Source organism: Convolutriloba macropyga, chromosome 15 (genome assembly GCF_964194025.1).
Source record: "Convolutriloba macropyga chromosome 15, txConMacr16.3, whole genome shotgun sequence".
Lineage (NCBI taxonomy): Eukaryota > Metazoa > Xenacoelomorpha > Acoela > Convolutidae > Convolutriloba > Convolutriloba macropyga.
Genome location: NC_134482.1, coordinates 46,272,645 through 46,294,158, shown reverse-complemented (window position 1 = coordinate 46,294,158; position 21,514 = coordinate 46,272,645). Strand labels below are relative to the sequence as shown.

Below are 21,514 nucleotides of genomic sequence, written 5' to 3'. Positions count from 1 at the left end.
ATATCTTGATGTTTGCTTGCCATGTAACATAGCAAGATCTTGGCAAAATTTACCACGTTTTGACATGTCTCTTATCATGGCTATTGAGTTTCGTTTCACATGGAGCTGAAAATTGAAACAAGTGTTCGAGATTTCAATTTAAAGCTCATTACTAGGGGATATATGCAGGCAGAATTACTGTATGACCAGTGCAGGGCTCAAACAACCAGCTCTTACTCGTGAGACTAGAGGAGTCTTACGACCATTACAACATTTGTACTGAAGCTCTCGAACGTTCGTAGCTCTACATACCGTCTCTTGTTCTTATTTGTTCCTCAAAGTTTCATTCAAAATATTTGAGATGTGTATCAGTCATAGAGTAGAGAAGTTAGAAGGCATCTAAAATTGGGCTTCATGTGTTTAACTCGTTTCTATTTCAGACTTCGTTTTTCTATACTGACTATGTTCATTTTGAATTGCTTGGCTGAGCACCTGATGTTCAAATTCACTCTGAGCAGAAAGAGAAACCAGCCTAGAGAAGTCGAAAAGACTTCACGCAAAATGTTGAAAAAGCGGCAAAATGAAGTAAAGAAACATTTTTTGTTCTACAAAGTAAAAAAAATTAGGAGTGCTATAATAGCCGGATGAGACGATGAGGTCGGCTATTAAAAATGATTAAAATAGTTAAGAAAAACTGAAAAAATTGCAAACCTTTTTGAAAAGTTTCCAAAATTCGGGATATTAACATCTTGCTAATCATTCCATTCCAAAAAAAAACTATGCAGTAACCTACTTCAAACACTAGACACTCTTCACTGGCTATTAAAGATCGAAAAACTCGGGAAATCGCAAAAATTGGTCAAAAACTTGAAAGAAATTGTAAATTTTATTGAAACAACGCCAAAACTCGAAATGCTAATATAATCAAAATCAGTTCTCTCTCCAGAAACAATTCAGAAACCAATCTTCAAGCACTACAAAAAGTTTCATTTGCCCCTAACGGCCATCTCAAACGCTAATTATGATAAAAATGCTAATTGCACCTTAGTAAATTTCGGTATTTTATTTTCATAACCGAAAAACGGAGTCCGTCAGCCCCAACTGAAAAAATATCCGAGTGCACTTGGGAAACCTTACTAAAAAATCATGCTTCCTTTGAGCAATGAGATTCTATAAGCTATTTTTAAAACTTTAAAACGTGCAACGGAGAAGCAAAATCTTGGAGTCAAAACTGATAGCGAAAAAATGGTCTATTTGTGACCAGAACTAAGGGAAATTTTCTGCTTATGGGGCGAAGCTGGTACTACTAGCTAAAAACAGTAATTGGTGGACCATTTACTCAATTGTGGTAGCCCAGTGAAAACAAAAGATCATACAAGTTCGTACATAACTTGATGTTTGCATGCGATGTAGCATGGCAAGATCTTGCCAAGATTTACCATGATTTGACATGTCTCTTATCATGGCTATCGAGTTTCATTTCACTGGGAGCTGACAATTGAAATAAGTGTTCCAGATTTCAATTTATAGCTCATTACTAGGGGATATATACAGGCAGAATTACTGCTAAAATGACCAGTGCAGGGCTCAAACAACCAGCTCTTACTCGTGAGACTAGAGTCTTACGACCATTACAACAACTGTACTGTAGCCCTCGAACGCTCGTAGCTCTATATACCGTCTCTTGTTCTTAATTGTTCCTCAAAGTTTCATTCATATTACTTGAGATGTGTATCAGTCATAGAGTAGAGAAGTTATAGGGCATCTAAAATTGGGCTTTATGGGTTTATCTCGTTTCTATTTCTGACTTTATTTTTTCATACTGACTATGTTCATTTTGAATTGCTTTGCTGAGCACCTGATGTTTAAATAAAATCGCTCTTAGCAGAATGAGAAAAACCAGCCTACAGAAGTCAAAAAGATTTCACGCAAACTGTTGAAAAAGCGGCAAAATGAGGTAAAGCGAAACATTTATGTTCGGCGAAGTAAAAAAAAATTAGGAGTGCTATAATAGCCGGATGAGAAGATGAGGTCGGCTATTAAAAATGATTAAAATAGTTAAAAACTTGAAAAAATTGCAAACCTTAATGAAAAGTTCCTAAAATTCGGGATATTAATATCTTGCTAATCATTCCATTCCAATAAAAACTATGCAGTAACCTATTTTAGACACTAGACACTCTTCACTGGCTATTAAAGATCGAAAAACTCGGAAATCGCAAAAATTGGTCAAAAACTTGAAAGAAATTGTAAATTTTATTGAAACATCGCCAAAACTCGAAATGCTAATATAATCAAAATCAGTTCTTTCTCCAGAAACAATTCAGAAACCAATCTTCAAGAACTAAAAAAAGTTTCATTTGCCCCTAACGGCCATCTCAAACGCTAATTATGATAAAAATGCTAATTGCACCTTGGTAAATTTCGGTATTTTATTTTCATAACCGAAAAACGGCGTCCGTCAGCCCCAACTGAAAAAAAAATATCCGAGTGCACTTGGGAAACCTAAGTGCAAAATCATGCTTCCTTTGAGCAATGAGATTCTATAAGCTATTTTTAAAATTTTAAAACGTGCAACGGAGAAGCAAAATCTTGGAGTCAAAACTGATAGCCAAAAAATAGGCTATTTGTGACCCTTAGCAATAAAGTTCTATTTTTTGGCTATCAGTTTTGACTCCAAGATTTTGCTTCTCCGTTGCACGTTTTAAAATTTTAAAAATAGCTTATAGAATCTCAGAACTAAGGGAAATTTTCTGCTTGAGGGGCGAAGCTGGTACTATTAGTTAAAAACAGTAATTGGTGGACAATTTACTCAATTGTGGTAGCCCAGTGAAAACAAAAGATCATACAAGTTCATACATAACTTGATGTTTGCTTGCCATGTAGCATGGCAAGATCTTGGCAAGATTTACCATGATTTGACATGTCTCTTTTCATGGCTATCGAGTTTCGTTTCACTTGGAGCTGATAATTGAAATAAGCGTTCGAGATTTTAATTTATAGCTCATTACTAGGGGATATATGCAGGCGGAACTACAGTGAAAAATGACCAAGGCCGGGTTCAAACAATCAGCTCTTACTCGTGAGACTAGAGTCTTACTGACCATTACACCAACTGTACTCAAGCTCTCCAACTTGCGTAGCTCTATATAGTCTCTTGTTCTTATTTGTTCCCCAAAGTTTTATACATTTTACTAGAGAAGTTTATCGGTTATAGAGTAGAGAACTTTATAGAGTAGTATGCTCAGTAAAAATCTAACAGATAGCCAGCTGGTCATGGTTAAAAACTCACTAACTAAAACAAAGATAGGTCCCTTCGACGTAAAAAAATGTTCTATGCAAGCATAAGCTAATCTAACTTTTGAATTATCTTCATTTTAGAAGGTGACAACTTCTGAAGTAGAATAACTCCCGCCTCCGGATCTATTCTACCCCCCCCCCCCAGTGTTTTTTATGCCCCAAATTACAATTTATGTCTTGTTATATAGCACTTTGCTATGTAAACAATAGCACGTGAGCGGGGTGAGGGGGGAGGGGTAAACGATATATGACCACTAAGCTGGGGGGAAGGGAGTACAGAATAGATCCGCTTACTTCAATAAGCTAATACTGGGCAAAAAAGATTGTCGAATAAAAATCAACTAAAAATAAATTTACGAACTGCAGCTTTGGTCCATTGTATTACCGGACAGGACACCAAAAGGTAATCAATAAGCACATAATAGTTTCCTCCAACACTAAAGAGTATAAACAGAAAACCAAATTATCGCCCCCATTTCGCGCCAATATGGAGTCAAATGCAAACACTAAACGCAAACATCAAAAACTGAAAATCACCTTTAAGTAATTCGTAATAACTAACAAACAATCAATAATTTAACAAGTTGCTTTCCTGTGCTTGAACGAACATAATCAATGCTCGAATCTTTTTAGTACAAAAATGAGAATACTCTAACAAAAATAAGCATCAATATGTTTAAGAAACCCTATTTGAATTTCTTTCAACGGCATGAAACAGAAAGAAGGATGCAACTTTGTGACCTTTGAAAACAGGTTTTTAAGACTCAGCCAAAGTTTTTCCTGCCAACGACAAAGGATCTGAACCGACAGTTTGTAGCCGCTGATCCGATTAGCTCCCCTTCAAAAATAATGACGTTAGTTTTGACGACTTGTGGTCAATTCGAACTCGTCCCAGTTGTCTTCGAGATCTTGTCAACAGGGTCGAACTTGGATCTATCGTATCCTTCCGGTTTCTTCGACGACCATGAAAGCCGATCTTCGTAAAATTTGATGACAACCTAAGCACATACAAAGTGCACACACATATATCCAGTTTTTAAGCAATTTGAACTAAACTAGCCTAGTGTAACTCGTTTTCACACACGCTTACAACTCTAATCTTAAAACATGGGTCTAGAAAATGCCCGAACAAATCGAGCATGTATACTTGATTTTTCAGACGTTGGCCACGTAATAACATAACTGTCTCGCTCTTTGCTTTGTTTATAGTTGAGACATTTCCATTTAATAATTGGGATCCTTTCACTTGCACCCTCCAGCCCATTTTCGGGAAAAGTACACCCCTTCTAACAATTAACCCCTCTATCATTTCACCCCAATTTCAATATTTTATATAAAGACTACTAAATTAGTTAAAATAATTACTTGACCATGCCTCGCAGACCATGGCCACGCCTCAGCGACCCGCGAGATTTGATATGACCCAGTGAATCCAAACTTGCTACACCTTGATAAGACATGCATGATCTTGACAACTCTTGCAAAAGACTTGAAAGAGAACAGTAGCAACTTTCGGCCTTAAAATAATTTATTTCTAAAAATTAAAAACAGTCAAAAAACAGATTGCATGGGACATCGTTGAATGTAGCAAAAAACTGATAACTTTTTCAGCTTCATATCACTTCATAAAAACTGCTTCGGCTTCATATCACTTTGTTTCAAGTCACTTTCATTCTTTTGTCTCTAGCAGAAAGAAAATGAGAGCAAACTTGGAATATCTTGCCATGATTAATCCTTCTTGGTTATATCGCCAAGATCTTATTTCTTGCTACCCATGCTAAGGTATTGGAAGTTCGTACGAATCTTGCTATTTTCATGGCAAGTATCATGTCAAGACCTTGGCAAGATTTATTAACATTAAGTACGTTTCCTATCAAGGTGTATTAGGTTTCGGTTCACTGGGAAAATATCACAAAAGAAAATGAGAATGCCGGGATGAAAAGATAGAGGGATTAAATTATTAGGGGTTGAACGAATCGGGGTGAAAAGAAGTAGAACCAATTTAAGGGTTTCAAAGATAATGTTGGGCTCTTTTGGGTGTATCAAAAATACCGAATTAGCATCACATTGCCTTGACAAAATCTAGGCCATAAATCGATTGTTTTTTTTGTGGCACAAAAAGCATAGTGACAAAAAAGGCCAAGAAAGAGAAAAACCGAATTTCATGTAATAAAGTAAAAGGTTGTCTACTATTTGGGTAAGTCTAAAACCATAGTCGTTTTTTGAGGTTCCACTAAATGCACAATTGAGGGAAACAATGAAAACGTCAAAATGAGTATCACTAAACAGTTGATATATCGAGTTTTGAAGCTGGAGGGCAACGAAAACTTTTGAATATTTTTCTCTGCGTTCAAAAAAACGTTCCGAGAGATGGAAATTGTTCGAGGAAGAAAAACAAGTTTTTGCTGAAAATCTTTCATGAAACATGAGGCAGCGACTGCCACTGATGCCTTTGTAATTTTTTCAAGTTTCCGAAGCAGATTGGAAAAGCAGCTAGGAAGGATTCACACGAATTTTCACTGCCAAGGACTGATCCCAAAACACGGCAGCCACCTAAAATATTGACATCAGTTCCTCTGAAAACTACACGAGCTCGAGAATGCGCGTGCTGCTTTAAGATCAATTGGCATTTGGGATCATTTCCTAGCAATCCAAAAAGCTTACAATGATCAGATAAATCCGTATAGAAAATCCAGCAGGTTATTCAAGCTTCCTTCAGCACTGCCATCGTCCGTGTTACGCATGAGATGAATCAATGGGAGCACGGCTATACCATTCATATATTGCCATGCCAAAAGAATCTCCCTGGGTGGGGCCTTCTTGGGACTGCAAGCAAGTGCCGGCTACAAACGGATGTGGCTGTGTATGAAATTTGAGCAACACACAGCTTAATGCGGGACATATCCTTTTTATATTTTCAAGAGCTAATTGTCGATTGAGGCAATTGAATACATGCCTTTTTGGCTACGATTGGGAGTACAACTTCAATTTTGGGAGCATTATAAGCAGAACGCATTCAATGTAAAGTATATTCAATTCAACACTTTGGCATAGGCAGAGCTGGCTACTGCCTCCGAGAAAGCCCCAGTCATTTTTAATGCGCTTTATGATACACTTCACAACAATGCGACGAAAAACTTCTCCAATTCCAATTGGTCAAACACCAGGGTTTCTGTTGAGTGATATGAGGCAAAAAACCTTAACTTTTTGTTGGCTTATTCGATGGCAGATAACGTTTTCGCAATAGTGACAGTTCTCTTTGATGCAGGTCAGAATTCGTCTCTATTCTTTTGTGCCTATACCTGACGGCCCTTGGCCGCCATAGGTTTTCATGGCCGCTTTTTTGCCTTTGCATGGATGTTTTCAAATATAGAGGGGTGATATTGGAGTTGAATTGAATGCTTGAAGTTCAATAAAACATTTTCGATTGGCTTGAGAGGGTTATGGGCATTTTTCATGAAGTGGTTCAAGTAGTTTCCTATTGATTTTCTCCTTCGGTTGGAGACTCTTTGAAGAGAGCTCTCCTGTTCGGCATTTAACTGTGTTCCATTCCTGTCTCCCTGATCTTGTTGAACTGTTTCAGGACCTCCTGCCTTCCGCTAGAATTTCTTTTAAAGTTTTTTTGCAGGCCTTTAGCTTAAGATCGTCGAGTTATTTTACACTACAGTGGAAGCTGTCTCGTTAGGGTTTTGCTCACAAACCCATCATTTCCATTTTTCACGCACGGGAGAAGAAGGCGCAGAAATTGCTACAACCTAAAATGATAAGCCTGCACATTTTGCAATCTCAGCAAAGGCAAACGAAATTTTTTTCAAAACAGTCGACAAATTTTTGTCTCGTTTTATTTTTGTTGACCACCATGAAGTTTGCTCTCCATTGACAAGCTTCGTTATAAATTTGGTCAATCGGTTCTTTGACGTTGGGGAAGAATTCCTAAATTTAATTGGACATGGTTTAATAGCTCCGCAAGGCGTTTTGTGGGACAGTGTCGGTTTCTTCAATACGATCTTCACCTAAGACGTCGGAGAGCGGAAAACATCATAACCTAATTGAAGTATAAACGAGCTCTTGGGCTACCTTTGTTATGTTAACACTAACAATGCAACTGAGCCTTATATAAATTTCTAGATCGAAAATACGTTCCTGTGTTCATGCAACTGAATGAAAACTTTCTCATTTTATATTTGGGTAAACTATAATAGAAGATCTATTTGATCTCTGTTTTTCTCCACGTGGTTTGGATGTACATCTGTAATTAAATTAATCCAAATTATTTCTTTCTTTCTTATGCTATTACAATATTAAGAACATAACCGACTAACGTCGGGCGAATTGCTCTCAAACGACCGACGAGCGGTTGGCTTCGTCAGCAGCTAGCCACGGTTTAGTGACCTCTGTGCGCTACCTCTTTATCCAGTCTCTGAAGACAAAAATCAAGTGGGTCAGACGGAAAATCGGTGAAGCAAAAAATTGCAAAAAAGAGACAAGCAGTTTTAATATATTTGCTACAAATTGCTTTTGAGAACAATTAACAATGATTTCCTAAAAAGTGCCTGTTAGATCGTTTATGAAAAAAAAACATTTCTGCTATAACTCATTGTTAATGAGGATCGTAGATGATGACATTACGCCATATAACAGCAGCTGAAGGGCGGCATCAACAAAAGAGAGAGAGAGAGAGAGAGAGAGAGAGAGAGAGAGAGATAGAGTGAGAGACAAAAAGTGAACGAAAAAAAAAGGAAAGGAACCCTAACCGACAGAGAGAAAAACAGACAGTTATATTTTCCATGATTGGATTCGACTCTGCAACTGCTAGTTTTCTAGCCTTGTTAATAAAAAATCATAAAAAGAACTGAAAAAGGCACAATCCAAAAAAAATTTTCCAACTTCGCAGTAAAAAAAAAGTTCAAAACCATTTTTTTGTCTCCAAAGTTCTGCGAAATCTTGCTAAAATTCAAGATATAAATATCTTAAGAAATATTTCATTGTCTCAAGAGACTATCCGGTATCCCTGTTTCAAGCCTGAAATAGTGAAATAGTTTCACAGGCTCAAAGATCCATACACTTGGAAAAACAAAAAATTGAAAAGCATAAACTTTATCCAAAAATTACTAAAACTGGAGTTAAAAAGATGATCAATATCCCATGAACTCTGGAAACTGTGCAGCAGCTTATTATCAGACCTTGGAGGAGGTCCCAGAGCCTCTGGTGCCGGAAAAAAATTCAAAAACAGTAAAAAATTGCTAATAATTTAAAAAATTGCTTAAATTCGTGATATTAAAATCTTGAAGTAGATTCCATTATATCTATAAACTGTGCAGTAACATATTATTAAACCCTAGATGACTTTTCGTGGCTCTTGAGGCTAAAGAAACCTAAAAAATGACAACAATTTCAAAAAAAAAACTTAAATTGCAAGTTTTAAAGAAAAATTGCTAAAATTTGTGATATTAAAAACTTGAAAATTAATCCATGACAAAAAATTTCCATTAACTTATTATCAAACCCTAACGGAGGTTTCTGACCCTTGAGGTTCAAAAAACCTGAATAATGACTATAAATGTCAAAAAATTGAAAAAATGGCAAAAATTGTAAAAAAAATATGCTAAAACTCGTGATGTTAAACTCTTGCAAGAAAATCCACTTAAACTACAAAATATACAGTCACCTATTTTTAAAACCTAGAGGGGGTTTCTTGGCTCTTGAGGCTGATTAAACCTAACAAACGACAAAAATTTTAAAAAAAACTTGTTTTTTATCAAAAAATTGCTGACATTAAAAAGTTAAAAAACCATTCCATGGCCAATAAAAATTTGTCAGTAGCTTATTATCATACCCCTTAGGATGTCTTCTGGCGCCTGGGTCTGGAAAGACCTGAAAAAAGAAAAGGTGTCAAAATCCGAAAAAAGAAAAAATGTCAAAATCCGAAAAAAAATGGCAGATTTTGTCAAAAAATTGCTCAAATTCGTGACGTAAAAATGATGAAACCATTTCAATACCACTAGAAACTATGCAGTAACCTATTATTAAAACCTAGAAGAGATTCTTTGACACCTAGGGCTCATAAAAATAAAAAAAGGCAAAAATTTTCAAAAAGCATGAAAAAAATTTGGAAAATAGTATAAATTTCCGTTTTTAGCAGGCGGTTGTTCGTCAATAGCTAGCCACGGGTGGGGGGGGGGGCTGATGAGGAGAGAGGGGGTGGTGGGGCAACACTGGGGTGGGGGGCAACAGCGCAGTGGGGGGGGCAGTGCTTTTCCAATCTTTTGTCAGATTAAACCGTTTATTATTAGAGCAAAATATATATAACTTTGAACACCGTATTATAAAATCGATATTTGGGACATATACATCAAACAACTATCACTATTTGCTAATAAAGATAAAACCAGCCATTGCAGTTTATATGTACAACAATTCGACAGGTGTAATTGTCTTAAACATTATTCTCAAAATTTATGGCATATTCTAGAAAAGGTATGTATACGCTTCTAACACCCCCTCCCCCGTACGTACAGTTGATATTATTTCAAATAAAAAGGTTCCGTAAAAACAGTTTATAATTAGGCGGTGAAAAAAAACGTTTACGAATATATTGGGTCTTTCCCATTATAGCCCCCACCTTAGTGGTCAGATAACCTATAGCCCCCCAAAAAAACGTACCCGGCAGATTGCCGGAAAATAGCCGCCGTTGATTCCAATAAGCATGATTGGGATTGAAAGAATAGATATTGAAAAAAAAAGATTTTTGTAAAAAAAAAACATTTTTTAAGTCCGATTTATTTTGATGGCATTTCGTAGTTGAACATACTTCTGTTTCTTAGAGAGAGGCTACAGGGGCTACTATCAAAACCAATAAGCATTAGAGAGAGGTAACTAATACTTATAGGAACGACGTTCAAATAGCGCGCATCTAAAATTGGGCTTTATGGGTTTATCCCGATTCTATTTCTGACTTCAATTTTTATACTGACTCTGTTCATTTTGAATTGCTTTGCTGAGCAACTGATGTTCAAAATCACTTTAAGCAGAATGAGAGAAGAGAAAAACTAGCCTAGAAAAGTCAAAACGATTTCACGCAAAATGTTGAAAAAGAGGCAAAATGATGTAAAGCATTTTTTTGTTCGACAAAGTAAAAAAAAAAGTAGCGCTAGAATAGGCGGCTGAGAATATGAGGGCGGCTACTAATTAATTTATTTTTTCAGCTACATTTGACTAGCCTTCTACAATTACTTCTCCAATTTCAATTTTTTTCTCAAATTTTGAAAAAAAAAGATGTTTGAATGATGACAGTGCAAAATTTCTATAAAATTTTTGCCATCGACAGATAATTAAGTTTTTAAGGAAAATTCCACAATTTTCTGAATCATGACGACATTCTAAAATTTCTGCTTTGCGAAACTAGCCTAGAGAAGTCAAAGATTTCACGCAAATTGTTGAAAAAGCGGCAAAATGAGGTAAAGAGAAACATTTTTTTGTTCGACGAAGTAAAAAACATAGCCGGAAGAAATCCGGAACCGACTCGAAGCGTCAAAACTTCACATACAAAACCGTAATTGCAGCGGAAGCCATTAATTTTTGTATTAAACCATTAACTCATTACCTCCCGAGGTCTGATCGAAACATCGGTGAAACTTAAACCACTGTTACCAAGAGAAACAAAATGCAGCAAAATTTTATAATATTGAAAACGTTTGATAACGTTAAAAAAATCCGAAACAATTAAGATGGTCAAAATACTGATAGGTTGAAAATGCTGACAAAGCTATCAATTGTCCCCAGAAAAGTCAAGATTCTACTCTCAAAGATCGGGAAAGCAACCGGCAGATAATAATATTAGAAACTAAGTTAAATCTTTTCAAAAAAGAATGCTCAAATTTAGGAATTAGAAAACTACACTTCTAATCACTGCAATTAAGACCAAAAACAGCAAATACTTCTTGCTTGTTGTAGATATGCTAAACAACATGATTTCACACTAATTCAAAAATTAAATTGATTATAGAAAAGACATAAGCAGCAGAAGAATATTCAAAGACAAAAAATCTGTTTAAATTAATACCAAGGCCGGAAGAAAGTTGCAGTAAAACGTAATAAAGAGAAATTTTGGAAAAGGCTTGCTAGAAAACTCTCAGTACTGCCATATCTTGAATGAAATCAATTGCAAAACAAAGAAATGACGAAAATCTAAGAAAAGGCTGAAATCATTTAACTTTTTAACAACTGAAAAAAATTAATATAACGAACAAAATGAATGTGCCACAACAAAAGCTAGAATGATACTGACTAGAATGTGAAGAAAATGGGCACAATGTAAGGAACACCGTAACGGAAAGACATTCTTGATTTTTGAAAGTTAAAAATCAAATTTAAAAAATTAAGAAAAACGAAAACATTTCATTGTTCAGCATTCGGGACATAGAAAAGATAACTAGTCATCCGATACAAAGATCCATCCTCTTGAAAAAAATGATCAACAAGAGACATTGAAAAAAATGATCAAAAACTTTTAAGACTGCATTAATGAAAAAGTTTTAACTGTTTTTTAAAAACTTAACGCCAAAAAAATTATTGAACTTTCATTGAAACGAAATTGAAACCCCTCATCTTGCACAAAAGGCTATTTCTAGTAAGTAAAACCAAATTAGAAACCAAAAAACTGACCAAAACCAAAAAATCGGAAAAAACTACCAAAATCGGATTAGCATATGTACAATTTTATAAAACAAAAATATATCGAGGTAGAAAGAGGCGTTGAGTATATGAATTTTCAAAAAGAAGTTGCCATATTAACTGATTTTTGACAAACAGACGGTTAAAAGATCCAAAAATGACAAAATTAAAAGAAAAAAAAACAAAAATTAACTAAAAAATCAAGAAATATGTGCCAATTTTGAACTTGAAACGCAATCTTCAGGCTCCACGAAACACAGTGGTATCAATTTCCGAGGTTGACATTTCAATATAGCATCAAATAAAAATAATTTCTACAAAAAACCAAATTACAAGCAAAAAATTGGTGTATTTAGACGAAAAAACTGCTAAAAACGGTTATCTATATGTGCCATTCAGTCAAAAACTACTTTTCAAAGTCAAAAAGTCATTCACTAAACGTAGCGCATGATCAAAAAACTTCTCTCGCTTAGAAAAAATTAGTTCACACGGCAATTTTACTTACGCTTTTAGGTCAAAACAGCGTCTGAACGAATAGTACTTCCGATAAAAAAAAACCTGAAGATAACCAATACTCCTCTTCGAGTCGTAAAAAAAATAGGAGCGCTATAATAGCCGGCTGAGAAGATGAGGGCGGTTATTAAAAACATGGTAATTATACCATAATGGGGGGCTATAATTTTGTGTGGGGAGGCTATAATGGGAAAGATCCAAAATATTAACAGCATAAAACAGAACGAAAGTGTGACAACCTGTGGGCATTTTTCATTAGCTTCTTTGGCCAATACAATGTCAGTTTGTGGTCCATTCTTCCAGCGAATGAGGAATTTGAGCTTGCCTCCATCGTCAGTAGCACCCACAATCTCGTCTGCTTCCAGGCCACGTGCAAACCCATATGGCATTGTAAAGTGTTCGTCACTGTCGCCCAAAGTGTAGCGGTTTGGTTTGGCTCTGAAAAAAAAACAAATCGGCTGGTTGATTTGAACAGATTTTAAAACAAATCAACTTTTCCAAGAAAAAATCGTATAGGGCCCTAACATAGTGGGTGCATTTTATTTGCAACCCACAATTGCACGAGCTATATAAGCACAAAAATAATTTATTATGCCATGTAACGCGTTCTATAGCTGGGTCCACATGTGTTACTTGGGGAAGCCTATACCCCCCCCCCCACCTCCAATCATGATATTTATTCCATAATGGAAGGGCTACTATGGGAAACGCTCAATATTTTCTTTGAAATTATCCTACTAATTAATCATCAATATATCCAAATGATTCTCAAAATTTGAGTAACCCCTTGCTAATTTTACTGTAAGCATTTCATTCGGCGTTATTGACTGACAGCCCTACTCGAATCGCTCTAGATCAATAGCCCGCATCAGTGACGCGGGCTTACATCGACACTCGAATCGCTTACTTTTTGATTCCAGTAGCCGCGGCCTTTTTCTTTGCAGCTACTTTGTCAGCTTTCCTTCTCACTTCGAAGTCGTCAATGAGATCCTGACAGTCGAGGTTTTCAGGAGGTTCCCAAGTGTCATCAGCCGGACCATATCCCTTCCACCTCAGCAAATAGTAAACCTTGCCATCCTCGTATGACACTTTGTCTAGAATTGCCTCCACCTGCAAACAAAATCCAATTCAGAAATTGAAATACTACTGAATTATCGAAAGTTACCAGGGTCGAATTGTCACATTCAGGGGTACAGGAATTGATTTAACAAAATGGCTTTTAGTTACCTATTAATTGCATTAACCCTTATATCGCTCCCATTTCCCTTGCATAATAAATACGAGCAAAATTCCGGTTCCCCTTATTGTAATAATTGCTCAAAGGCGGCAAAGACTAAAGTATCATGGAACAATTGATTAGCTACAAAAATTTAATTGATTACTACAAAAATTAGCAACGGAAATACGATTCCATAAAAAACTGTCATTGCTTTCAATTTGTTGAAAATGGTTAAAAATCGGAAGATCTGTGCGAAAATTTGAAGTCAAAATGCCTAGTGCTCAAAGACCCTCGAAAATTGCTCCACGTTACATATTTAAAAATAAACCGACTACCGTCGGATGAAATGCTCTCAAACAACATGCACGGGCATTTCGAGGGGGTGTTGCGTAGAAATATTTTATGGGTGCAAACAAACATCTCTACAGGGGTTCGCACTACTGATCTCCACGTTGGCAGTCTGACATCTTAACCGCTCACCCACCATGGCTTTGCTTCCCATTCGCTCACAATCGCTAGCACCTTACACCACTCAAAAGAGAACTGAATTGTGAAAGTCACGAAAGACGTCAAGAAATGTTCTAGAACAAAAGCGCAAAATAAGTTCAACGAAAATTTTGCACAAAAAAAACACCACCACGTATACAATAATTGCTTCAAACTTCGTTCGAGAGCAATTAAAAAACTCGACCAAAGCATCAAAATCGTCGACAAATTTTCTGTTACCTCATTTCTGACTGTTGTAAAACGTTTTCGAGTTCAAATAGACTGTCAATAGCTTCACTAAAAATAATAAGAAGGAGCTATATAAAATTAGACTGCCGGCTTGAACTTTATGATAGTTGGAAAATATGAAGCAGACATTGTAGAACTGAATTCGCGAAAAAATTTCAATCTATTTTAAACAAAAAACAACCAGACGTTCATTCTATTATTCAGTTCTCGAAAACTTGAAATATTTTGCCCTTCACACGAAAGTTATCTTTTAGCCTGCTATTCTTGATTTTAATTCGAATCTTCATTAATCTGAAAAACATCTATTTAAAAATTTGGAGAGTCGCATTGTCTAATTCATCGGAAGCATCTACGCTTATAAAAGGCGTAAAAAGAAAAAAACTTTTTGAAAACTTCGAGCATCAAAATTTAAATTTCTAAAGGAATAATTTTGCAAAATCTATAAGGATCGATTCAGTTTACGAAGAGCTTTTCAAGCCCACCAGTTTTAGCTTTATATTTATCTGCAAAATGAAATGAATCACTCAAAATTGACTTCACAAAAAGGGCAGCGTAGCAAAAATTTCCTATTCTCATAAAAAAGGAGAAGGTTGGAACAATCATATTCTCTCATTAACTAACGCGATATTACTTTGACCGTCTATTTAATCACAAAGCGTCGCAAATACTTAGTGTTGCGGTGCAACATTATTGAATCACTTGCTTAGAATTGCTTTATAACGCTTTACGCTTAAGAGTCTCAAGCTCGAAAAGACCAAGTGATTTTGATAATATCGTTTGAAATTATGAACAATTGGTTTCAGCACGTCGTTAATTATCATGGTTTTCCTCATCTTACTCGGATTGCATTGAAGGTCAATATATCAAAAGTCAAAAATCGTAACATACCGTCCTCCTTGAACTGGTTCAACTTAAGTAATGTATCAATCAAACTGGCTTTTTGGTTAAGCGGTCAATTGTGTCAAATAGTATTTCTCAGCAACCCATCAAAAGTTTATTGATACCTTCCTAAAATCAATCAATTCTGGTTTGCCAATTCTGTACAATTGTAATTTACATTTTTTGCAGTAATTCCTCATCTGTACCCTCGTTGTTCATTCTTCATCTGTGGCATCTTTCTTGTCAGATCTTAATGACGGCATTTCAATATCCTCTTTCATTAACAAGACAATCTTGTTGACTGGTTGTATAAATAGTCCACATAATGTCTTCAGTTCAACAACTCGAACTATTTTATCATTTCCGTCAAAGACCTTTGTTATTCGTCCCATTGGCCAGAGAGTGGGTGCTGTGTTCTCTTCCTTGATTATTACTACATCATTGATGTCGATATTTGTTTGTCCCGTTTGCCGTTTTTTCCGTTGTTGTAAATTTGACAAATATTCTGTTGACCACTTCTTCCAAAATTCTCTGATAAGATTGTCCATCCTCTTCTGCCGTGTCAATGAAATTGTTTCTTTTCCTGTTGTTTTTGGTTCAGGCAATGCTGTAATCGGTCGTCCTATCAAAAAGTGTCCTGGTGTGCGTGCTAATGCATCATTGGCATCATTTGAAACGGACGTAATAGGCCTTGAATTTAAGATTGCCTCAATTTGTGTCAACAATGTTGTGAAGTCTTCGATGAACAGTTTTGTTCTTCCAATGCTGCTTTACATGTGACGTTCCGAAGACTTGACTGCGGCCTCCTATAGCCCTCCAAAGTTTGGTGTTCTCGGTGGAAGACTAAGCCAAGTAATATTGTTCTCCTTGCCAAACGTTGATATCAAACATTCAAACTCGTGAGTAGCTAAGACTTGTCGAAACTCCAACTCTCCTTTGGTCCCAAGAAAGTTGTTGAATTGTTGCTGTATATTTCATCAGGAATATCTCGACGAGATACAAATCTTTTAATGGCTGCAAGACAATCGTTCTTGGTCAGTGACATAACTGGCTCTATGTGAACTGCCTTCGTACTGAAGCAAATAAAAATTGCAACGTATAATTTCAAAAGCGTTCGAGTTCCAGTTTTTTGTGTAGAACGGTCCACAATAGTCGAGTCCTCAATGACTGAAAGCAAATGACGGCACTACTCGTTTTCGAGGTAGATCTCCCATCTTAGGCTGTAACAATTTGGCATCAAAACGGATACATGGTTTGCATCTGTATAAGACACCTTTCACTACAGAAAGTATCTAAGTAGTTCGCCGAAGCGTGTATAACGTCAGTTGAGCTCCTCCGTGAAGATTTTTCTCGTGTGCTTCTCGAATAAGCATTTCAGTGATTTGTATATTCCTTGAGAAAACTGGAAATTTTCGGTCGATTGTGTAAGGTGATTTTGCTAGGCGTCCTCCAAAACGAATCAACTCCTTTTCTTCGTCAAAAAATGGTGAGAAGCTGTAGAGATTGCTGCTTCTAGGAAGTTTTCGTCTTCTTTGTCTCCCCTTAGTGACTGCTCCATAGGCGTTAACAAAACATTTTCCATCTCTGGTTTCATCTTTGTTGAATTGATGTATTCTTTCGCTGGAATTGTCTGTATTCCCGGCAGACACGGTGTACAGTTGATCCCCAGGGCCCCCAGCCCAACCTATACCAAGGTTGACGTCATCGTTAGAGAGCCCGACACCATCTACGCCTCCGACGGTGACAAGACAACCTGGCCCCCGGCCCTACCTATGCCTAAGGAATTGGTAGTAGAAACTGAGAAGCTGTAGAGATTGCTGCTTCTAGGAAGTTTTAGTCTTCTTTGTCTCCCTTTAGTGACTGCTTCATAGGCGTTAGCGAAACATTTTCCTTCTCTGGTTTCATCTTTGTTGAATTGATGTATTTTTTGCTGGAATTGTCTGTATTCCCGGCAAACACGGTGTACAGTTGATCCCCAGGGCCCCCAGCCCAACCTATACCAAGGTTGACATCATCGTTAGAGAGCCCGACACCATCTACGCCTCCGACGGTGACAAGACAACCTGGCCCCGGCCCTACCTATGCCTAAGGAATTGGTAGTAGAAACTGAGAAGATGTAGAGATTGCTGCTTCTAGGAAGTTTTAGTCTTCTTTGTCTCCCTTTAGTGACTGCTTCATAGGCGTTAGCGAAACATTTTCCTTCTCTGGTTTAATCTTTGTTGAATTGATGTATTCTTTGGCTGGAATTGTCTGTATTCGCGGCAGACACGTTGTACAGTTGATCCCCAGGGCCCCCAGCCTAACCTATACCAAGGTTGACATCATCGTTAGAGAGCCCGACACCATCTACGCCTCCGACGGCGACAAGGCAACCTCGCCCCCGGCCCTACCTATGCCTAAGGAATTGGTAGTAGAAACTGAGCTCGAATTTTCACCAGCACCCCCGGCGCTGACAAGACTACCTGGGCCCCGGCCCTACCTATACCTAGGGAACTAGTAAGCTCATATCTTCATCTGCATCCCCGACGCTGACAAGACTATCTGGGACCTCGGCCCTACCTATACCTAGGAACTAGTAGAGAAAGAGCTTGTATCTTTATCTGCACCCCCGGCGCTGACAAGACTACCTGGGCCCCCGGCCCCACCTATAACCTCAGGCGTAACGGCTGAATTTGAGCACCAATTTTCGTCCGCGCCCCAGGCGCCGACAAGACAGCCCGGGCCTCCGGCCCTATCTAAACGTTGAGGAGCAGTGGTAACTAAAGAGCTCCCCGTGCCCTTGCCAATCCTGTTGTCGATGTAAGCACCTGGGCCCCCGGCCCTACCTATACCACAAACCCCCTCTGGTCCAGTGGATTCGTTATGTTGCTGAACGTCTTGTTGTGTCGCGTCTCTGCTGCTGTTGCTTGCATCTTCAGTGGGCTGATTCCTGTTGATCTTGTACTCATGAAGAAAGTTTCGCTGTATGAAGCTCTATAGTTGCAGTCGACCTTCGTATAAATCTTTACCTTGTAAGGAGACTGAATTATAAGTCCGGATAATTGATTGGGATATAGACTCATTACTATCAGTCCTTTCGTTTGGCGTTGAAGAGCAGGCTTTTATGCGTTTCAACATTCTTTTAGTCCGCTGTTTCACTTTTGAAGATTGAATTCTTCTCTTGATGCTCCTGATGAACCTTTGAAGTAAATATCCTTGTAACTTTGTGTATTGACGAATGCCGATTCATCATCAATAAGATTGCGTTATCTTCTGATGAAATCATTCAGATTGCACCTTTACTTTTTTCGTTCTCTTCTCCTGTAGGTGACAAGATGTCAAGTAAAAGACAAGAGTTCTCGGGTTGACGCAACCAGTCTGGTCCATTCCACCAAAGCTTACGGTTCAACAAATCAGCAGCTGATAATCCTCTTGAAGCACAATCCGCTGGATTATCTTCCGTTGGAACATATTTCCAACTACTGGCTGGAATAATTTCTTGTATTTTTGCTACTCGGTTGGCGACAAATGTTTTCCCTTTCCGCAGATAATCTTGTAGCCAGGCAATTGTAACCGTAGAATCTGACCAAACAAAAACCTTCGGAGTTAGTAATCGTTAACCGCTAATAGCATTCGTCACCGCCTCAAGCTAAGCTCCTAGCAGGGCAGCACAAAGTTCCAACCTTGGCACACAAATTGATTTGATTGGTGCAACTCTTGTTTTTGCTGTAAGCATTTCGTTTCAATGAAGTCATCTGTCTCCTGTCTGATGAAAACGACAGCAGCATATGCTGTAGTTGAAGCGTCGCAAAAGACGTTCAACTGCTAATCTGATTTCTTGGCTGGCTTGAGAACCTTCCGTTGAAGGCTAATTTTTTCTATACCCTCGTTGTGCTCGAAGTCGCAGGTACTGCTGTAGAATTGGGTCCGATAAAGGTTGATCCCAGCTAAGTTTGTCCATCCACAACAGTTGAACAAAGGATTTGTGTTGAATAGTTGTTGGTGATAGCCATCCGAATGGATCAAATAAACGTGATACTTCTGAAAGGATTTGCCGTTTAGTAAATGGAGTTCCTTTGTCAACTTTTACTGTAAAACCAAATTGATCTGGATTTGGATTCCACCTTATTCCAAGCGTCTTAATGGCATAGTCTTCGCTTCCAATTACCTTCTCGTCTTCCGTTTCTCTGAAAGTGGCAGCTAGTCTTGATACAAGTCTCGAGTCGCTTGATACCCATTTCCGTATATCAAAACCTGCTGAAGCAAGAAGCGTAATAATGGCGTCTTGAAGCTTCTCTGCGGCTTTTGAATCTTCGCATCCTGTAAGTAGATCATCCACAAACATATGAGTTGTTAGTGACAAACGAAGTTTAGTGTTGGTTGTTTCTTCGGCAAGAACTAGTAGCGGTCGAATTGAATGAAAAGACGAAGAGGCAATGCCGTATGTTAACCGATTCATACGATAAGTTTCAAACGCCCCTGAACTTGGATCTTTCCATAATAATCGGTGGTAATCTTTGTCTTCCTAGTCCAATTACACTTGTCTGCACATTTTTGCAACGTGAGCAGAAAGTGCTACATGATGTAGTCAAAATCGAACAAGAATGCTGAAAAGGTCTTTCTGAATTTTTGGTCCCACCACGAGTGTCGTTAAGAGATATTCCCGCTGTCGTCAATGCGGATTCGTGGAAAACGACCCTCAATTTGGTGGAAGTGCTTGACTTTTTGAACACAATGATGACAAAGATAGTAGCAGCTTCCGACAAGCTTGATAAATTCTTATGTTGGAACTTTCTCCATGTGTCCGAGATGAAAGAACTCTACGATCAACTATGCGTATCTTTTGTAAAGGTCAGGTTGTCTTTCCAATCTAATAAAAGACTGCGGAGTCGTTTTTTGGCTTGTTGAAGTGAGTCTCCCAATGCTTTTGTCTCGTTCTTGAAGGGAAGTTTCACTATGAAGCGACCTTCAGGGCTTCTTCTAGTTGTTTCATTGAAGTGATCATCGCAGCGTTTTTCTTCGGTTGTTGTCCAAAGCTGCGCTGCTGGAACTTCTTCTATTTCCCAAAAAAGCTCCAAAATTTCTGGCTCTGAAGAAACAAAGAAAGTCTGCAGATCGTTTGTATAGGTTTTTTCTGTCTGTTCCCTTCCAATAACGACCCAACCGAACATTGATAGCCTATATGTTATTCCACAGTTAGGCTCCTTTAATCGATTGTTGCCAATCATTATGTCTTCATAATGAGATGCTCCGATCAAGAGGTCAATTGATGACGGCTTGTTGAACTCTGGGTCAGCAAGCTCCAACTCCTTTACTGTTTCCCATTGGCTGGTGTCAATGAGCCGTGATAGCAGATTATCAGTCATTTTTGTCAAAACTGACGGACTAATATTGACAGTTGACGTTTGTTCCTTGATGAAATAAGAAGAAGTCCACTCAACCTTTGTTGTCTTGAACTGTCCCACCTAGTCCAAAAACTTTTGAGTTGCTGCTTTTCTTTTTCAATTGTAAGCTTTATACTGCTGCTTCGGTTATAAGGTTGTTTCGTGAAGCTGAGTCTAGAAGTGCCCTAAGTGGAATTGTCTTGCCATGAACATTAACGGAAACAATTGCGCTTTGAAGAAAGACTTCTTCGGAAGTTCGTTGAGTCATAGCTCCTGTTAACTTGTTTTCATCCTTCGATTTTGCAATTGCTGCATTTGCCGTAGCGTTTTTCTGTTTTTCATTCGCTTGAGTGCTGGTTGTTCCGCTAGTTGTCTGCTGATTGGAGTTTTTGTTGTGAATGTTTTCATAATGAAGAAGAGTAGGATGCTTTTTACCACACTGCTTGCGCTTCGATCCATCACAATCTTCTGACCTGTGCCCCGGTCGCAGACAATTGAAACACAGTTTTCTAATCTTTATCAGCTCCGCACGTTCCCTTACTGAAAGCTACCGAAAGCTTCTTAAACTTTCCCGCATTTGAAAATTTTGAGTTTCTTCACAACATTCGCATTGTTTCTCGGAAGTTGCCAATTGTGTGTGCAAATGTCGTGGATTCCCGTTCACTTGAATGTTTGTCGCCCCAAATCCATTTGGCGCTTTTGCTTTGAGCGCAGCGCTTGTGCACGTTCCTCTAAGAAAAGTGAGCTCTGCATACTTCTGAGGTTCCTTGCCATTTGAAGATAGCTCCCATTGTTTTCTTGTCTGTAGGCAGCTTCTCACTGATCAAGTAGACAAAAAAGATGTCTTGACTGT

The 21,514-nt window shown here is 37.9% G+C and overlaps 1 protein-coding gene across 2 annotated transcripts in view; it reads right to left on the bottom strand.

Annotated features, from left to right (window-relative positions):
* Positions 1-3,602: 3,602 nt before the first annotated feature.
* Positions 3,603-21,514, bottom strand: part of LOC142354506 (chromobox protein homolog 3-like) — a 572,284-nt gene continuing 554,372 nt past the window's right edge. For both annotated transcript variants that reach the window (XM_075406828.1, XM_075406829.1), the window contains exons 3-5: positions 13,373-13,575; positions 12,705-12,903; positions 3,603-4,277 (exon numbers count right to left, since the gene is read on the bottom strand). In XM_075406828.1, coding sequence (XP_075262943.1) covers positions 4,155-4,277; positions 12,705-12,903; positions 13,373-13,575 — 525 coding nt within the window. In that variant the 3' untranslated portion in view covers positions 3,603-4,154. The remainder of the gene's footprint in view (positions 4,278-12,704; positions 12,904-13,372; positions 13,576-21,514) is intronic.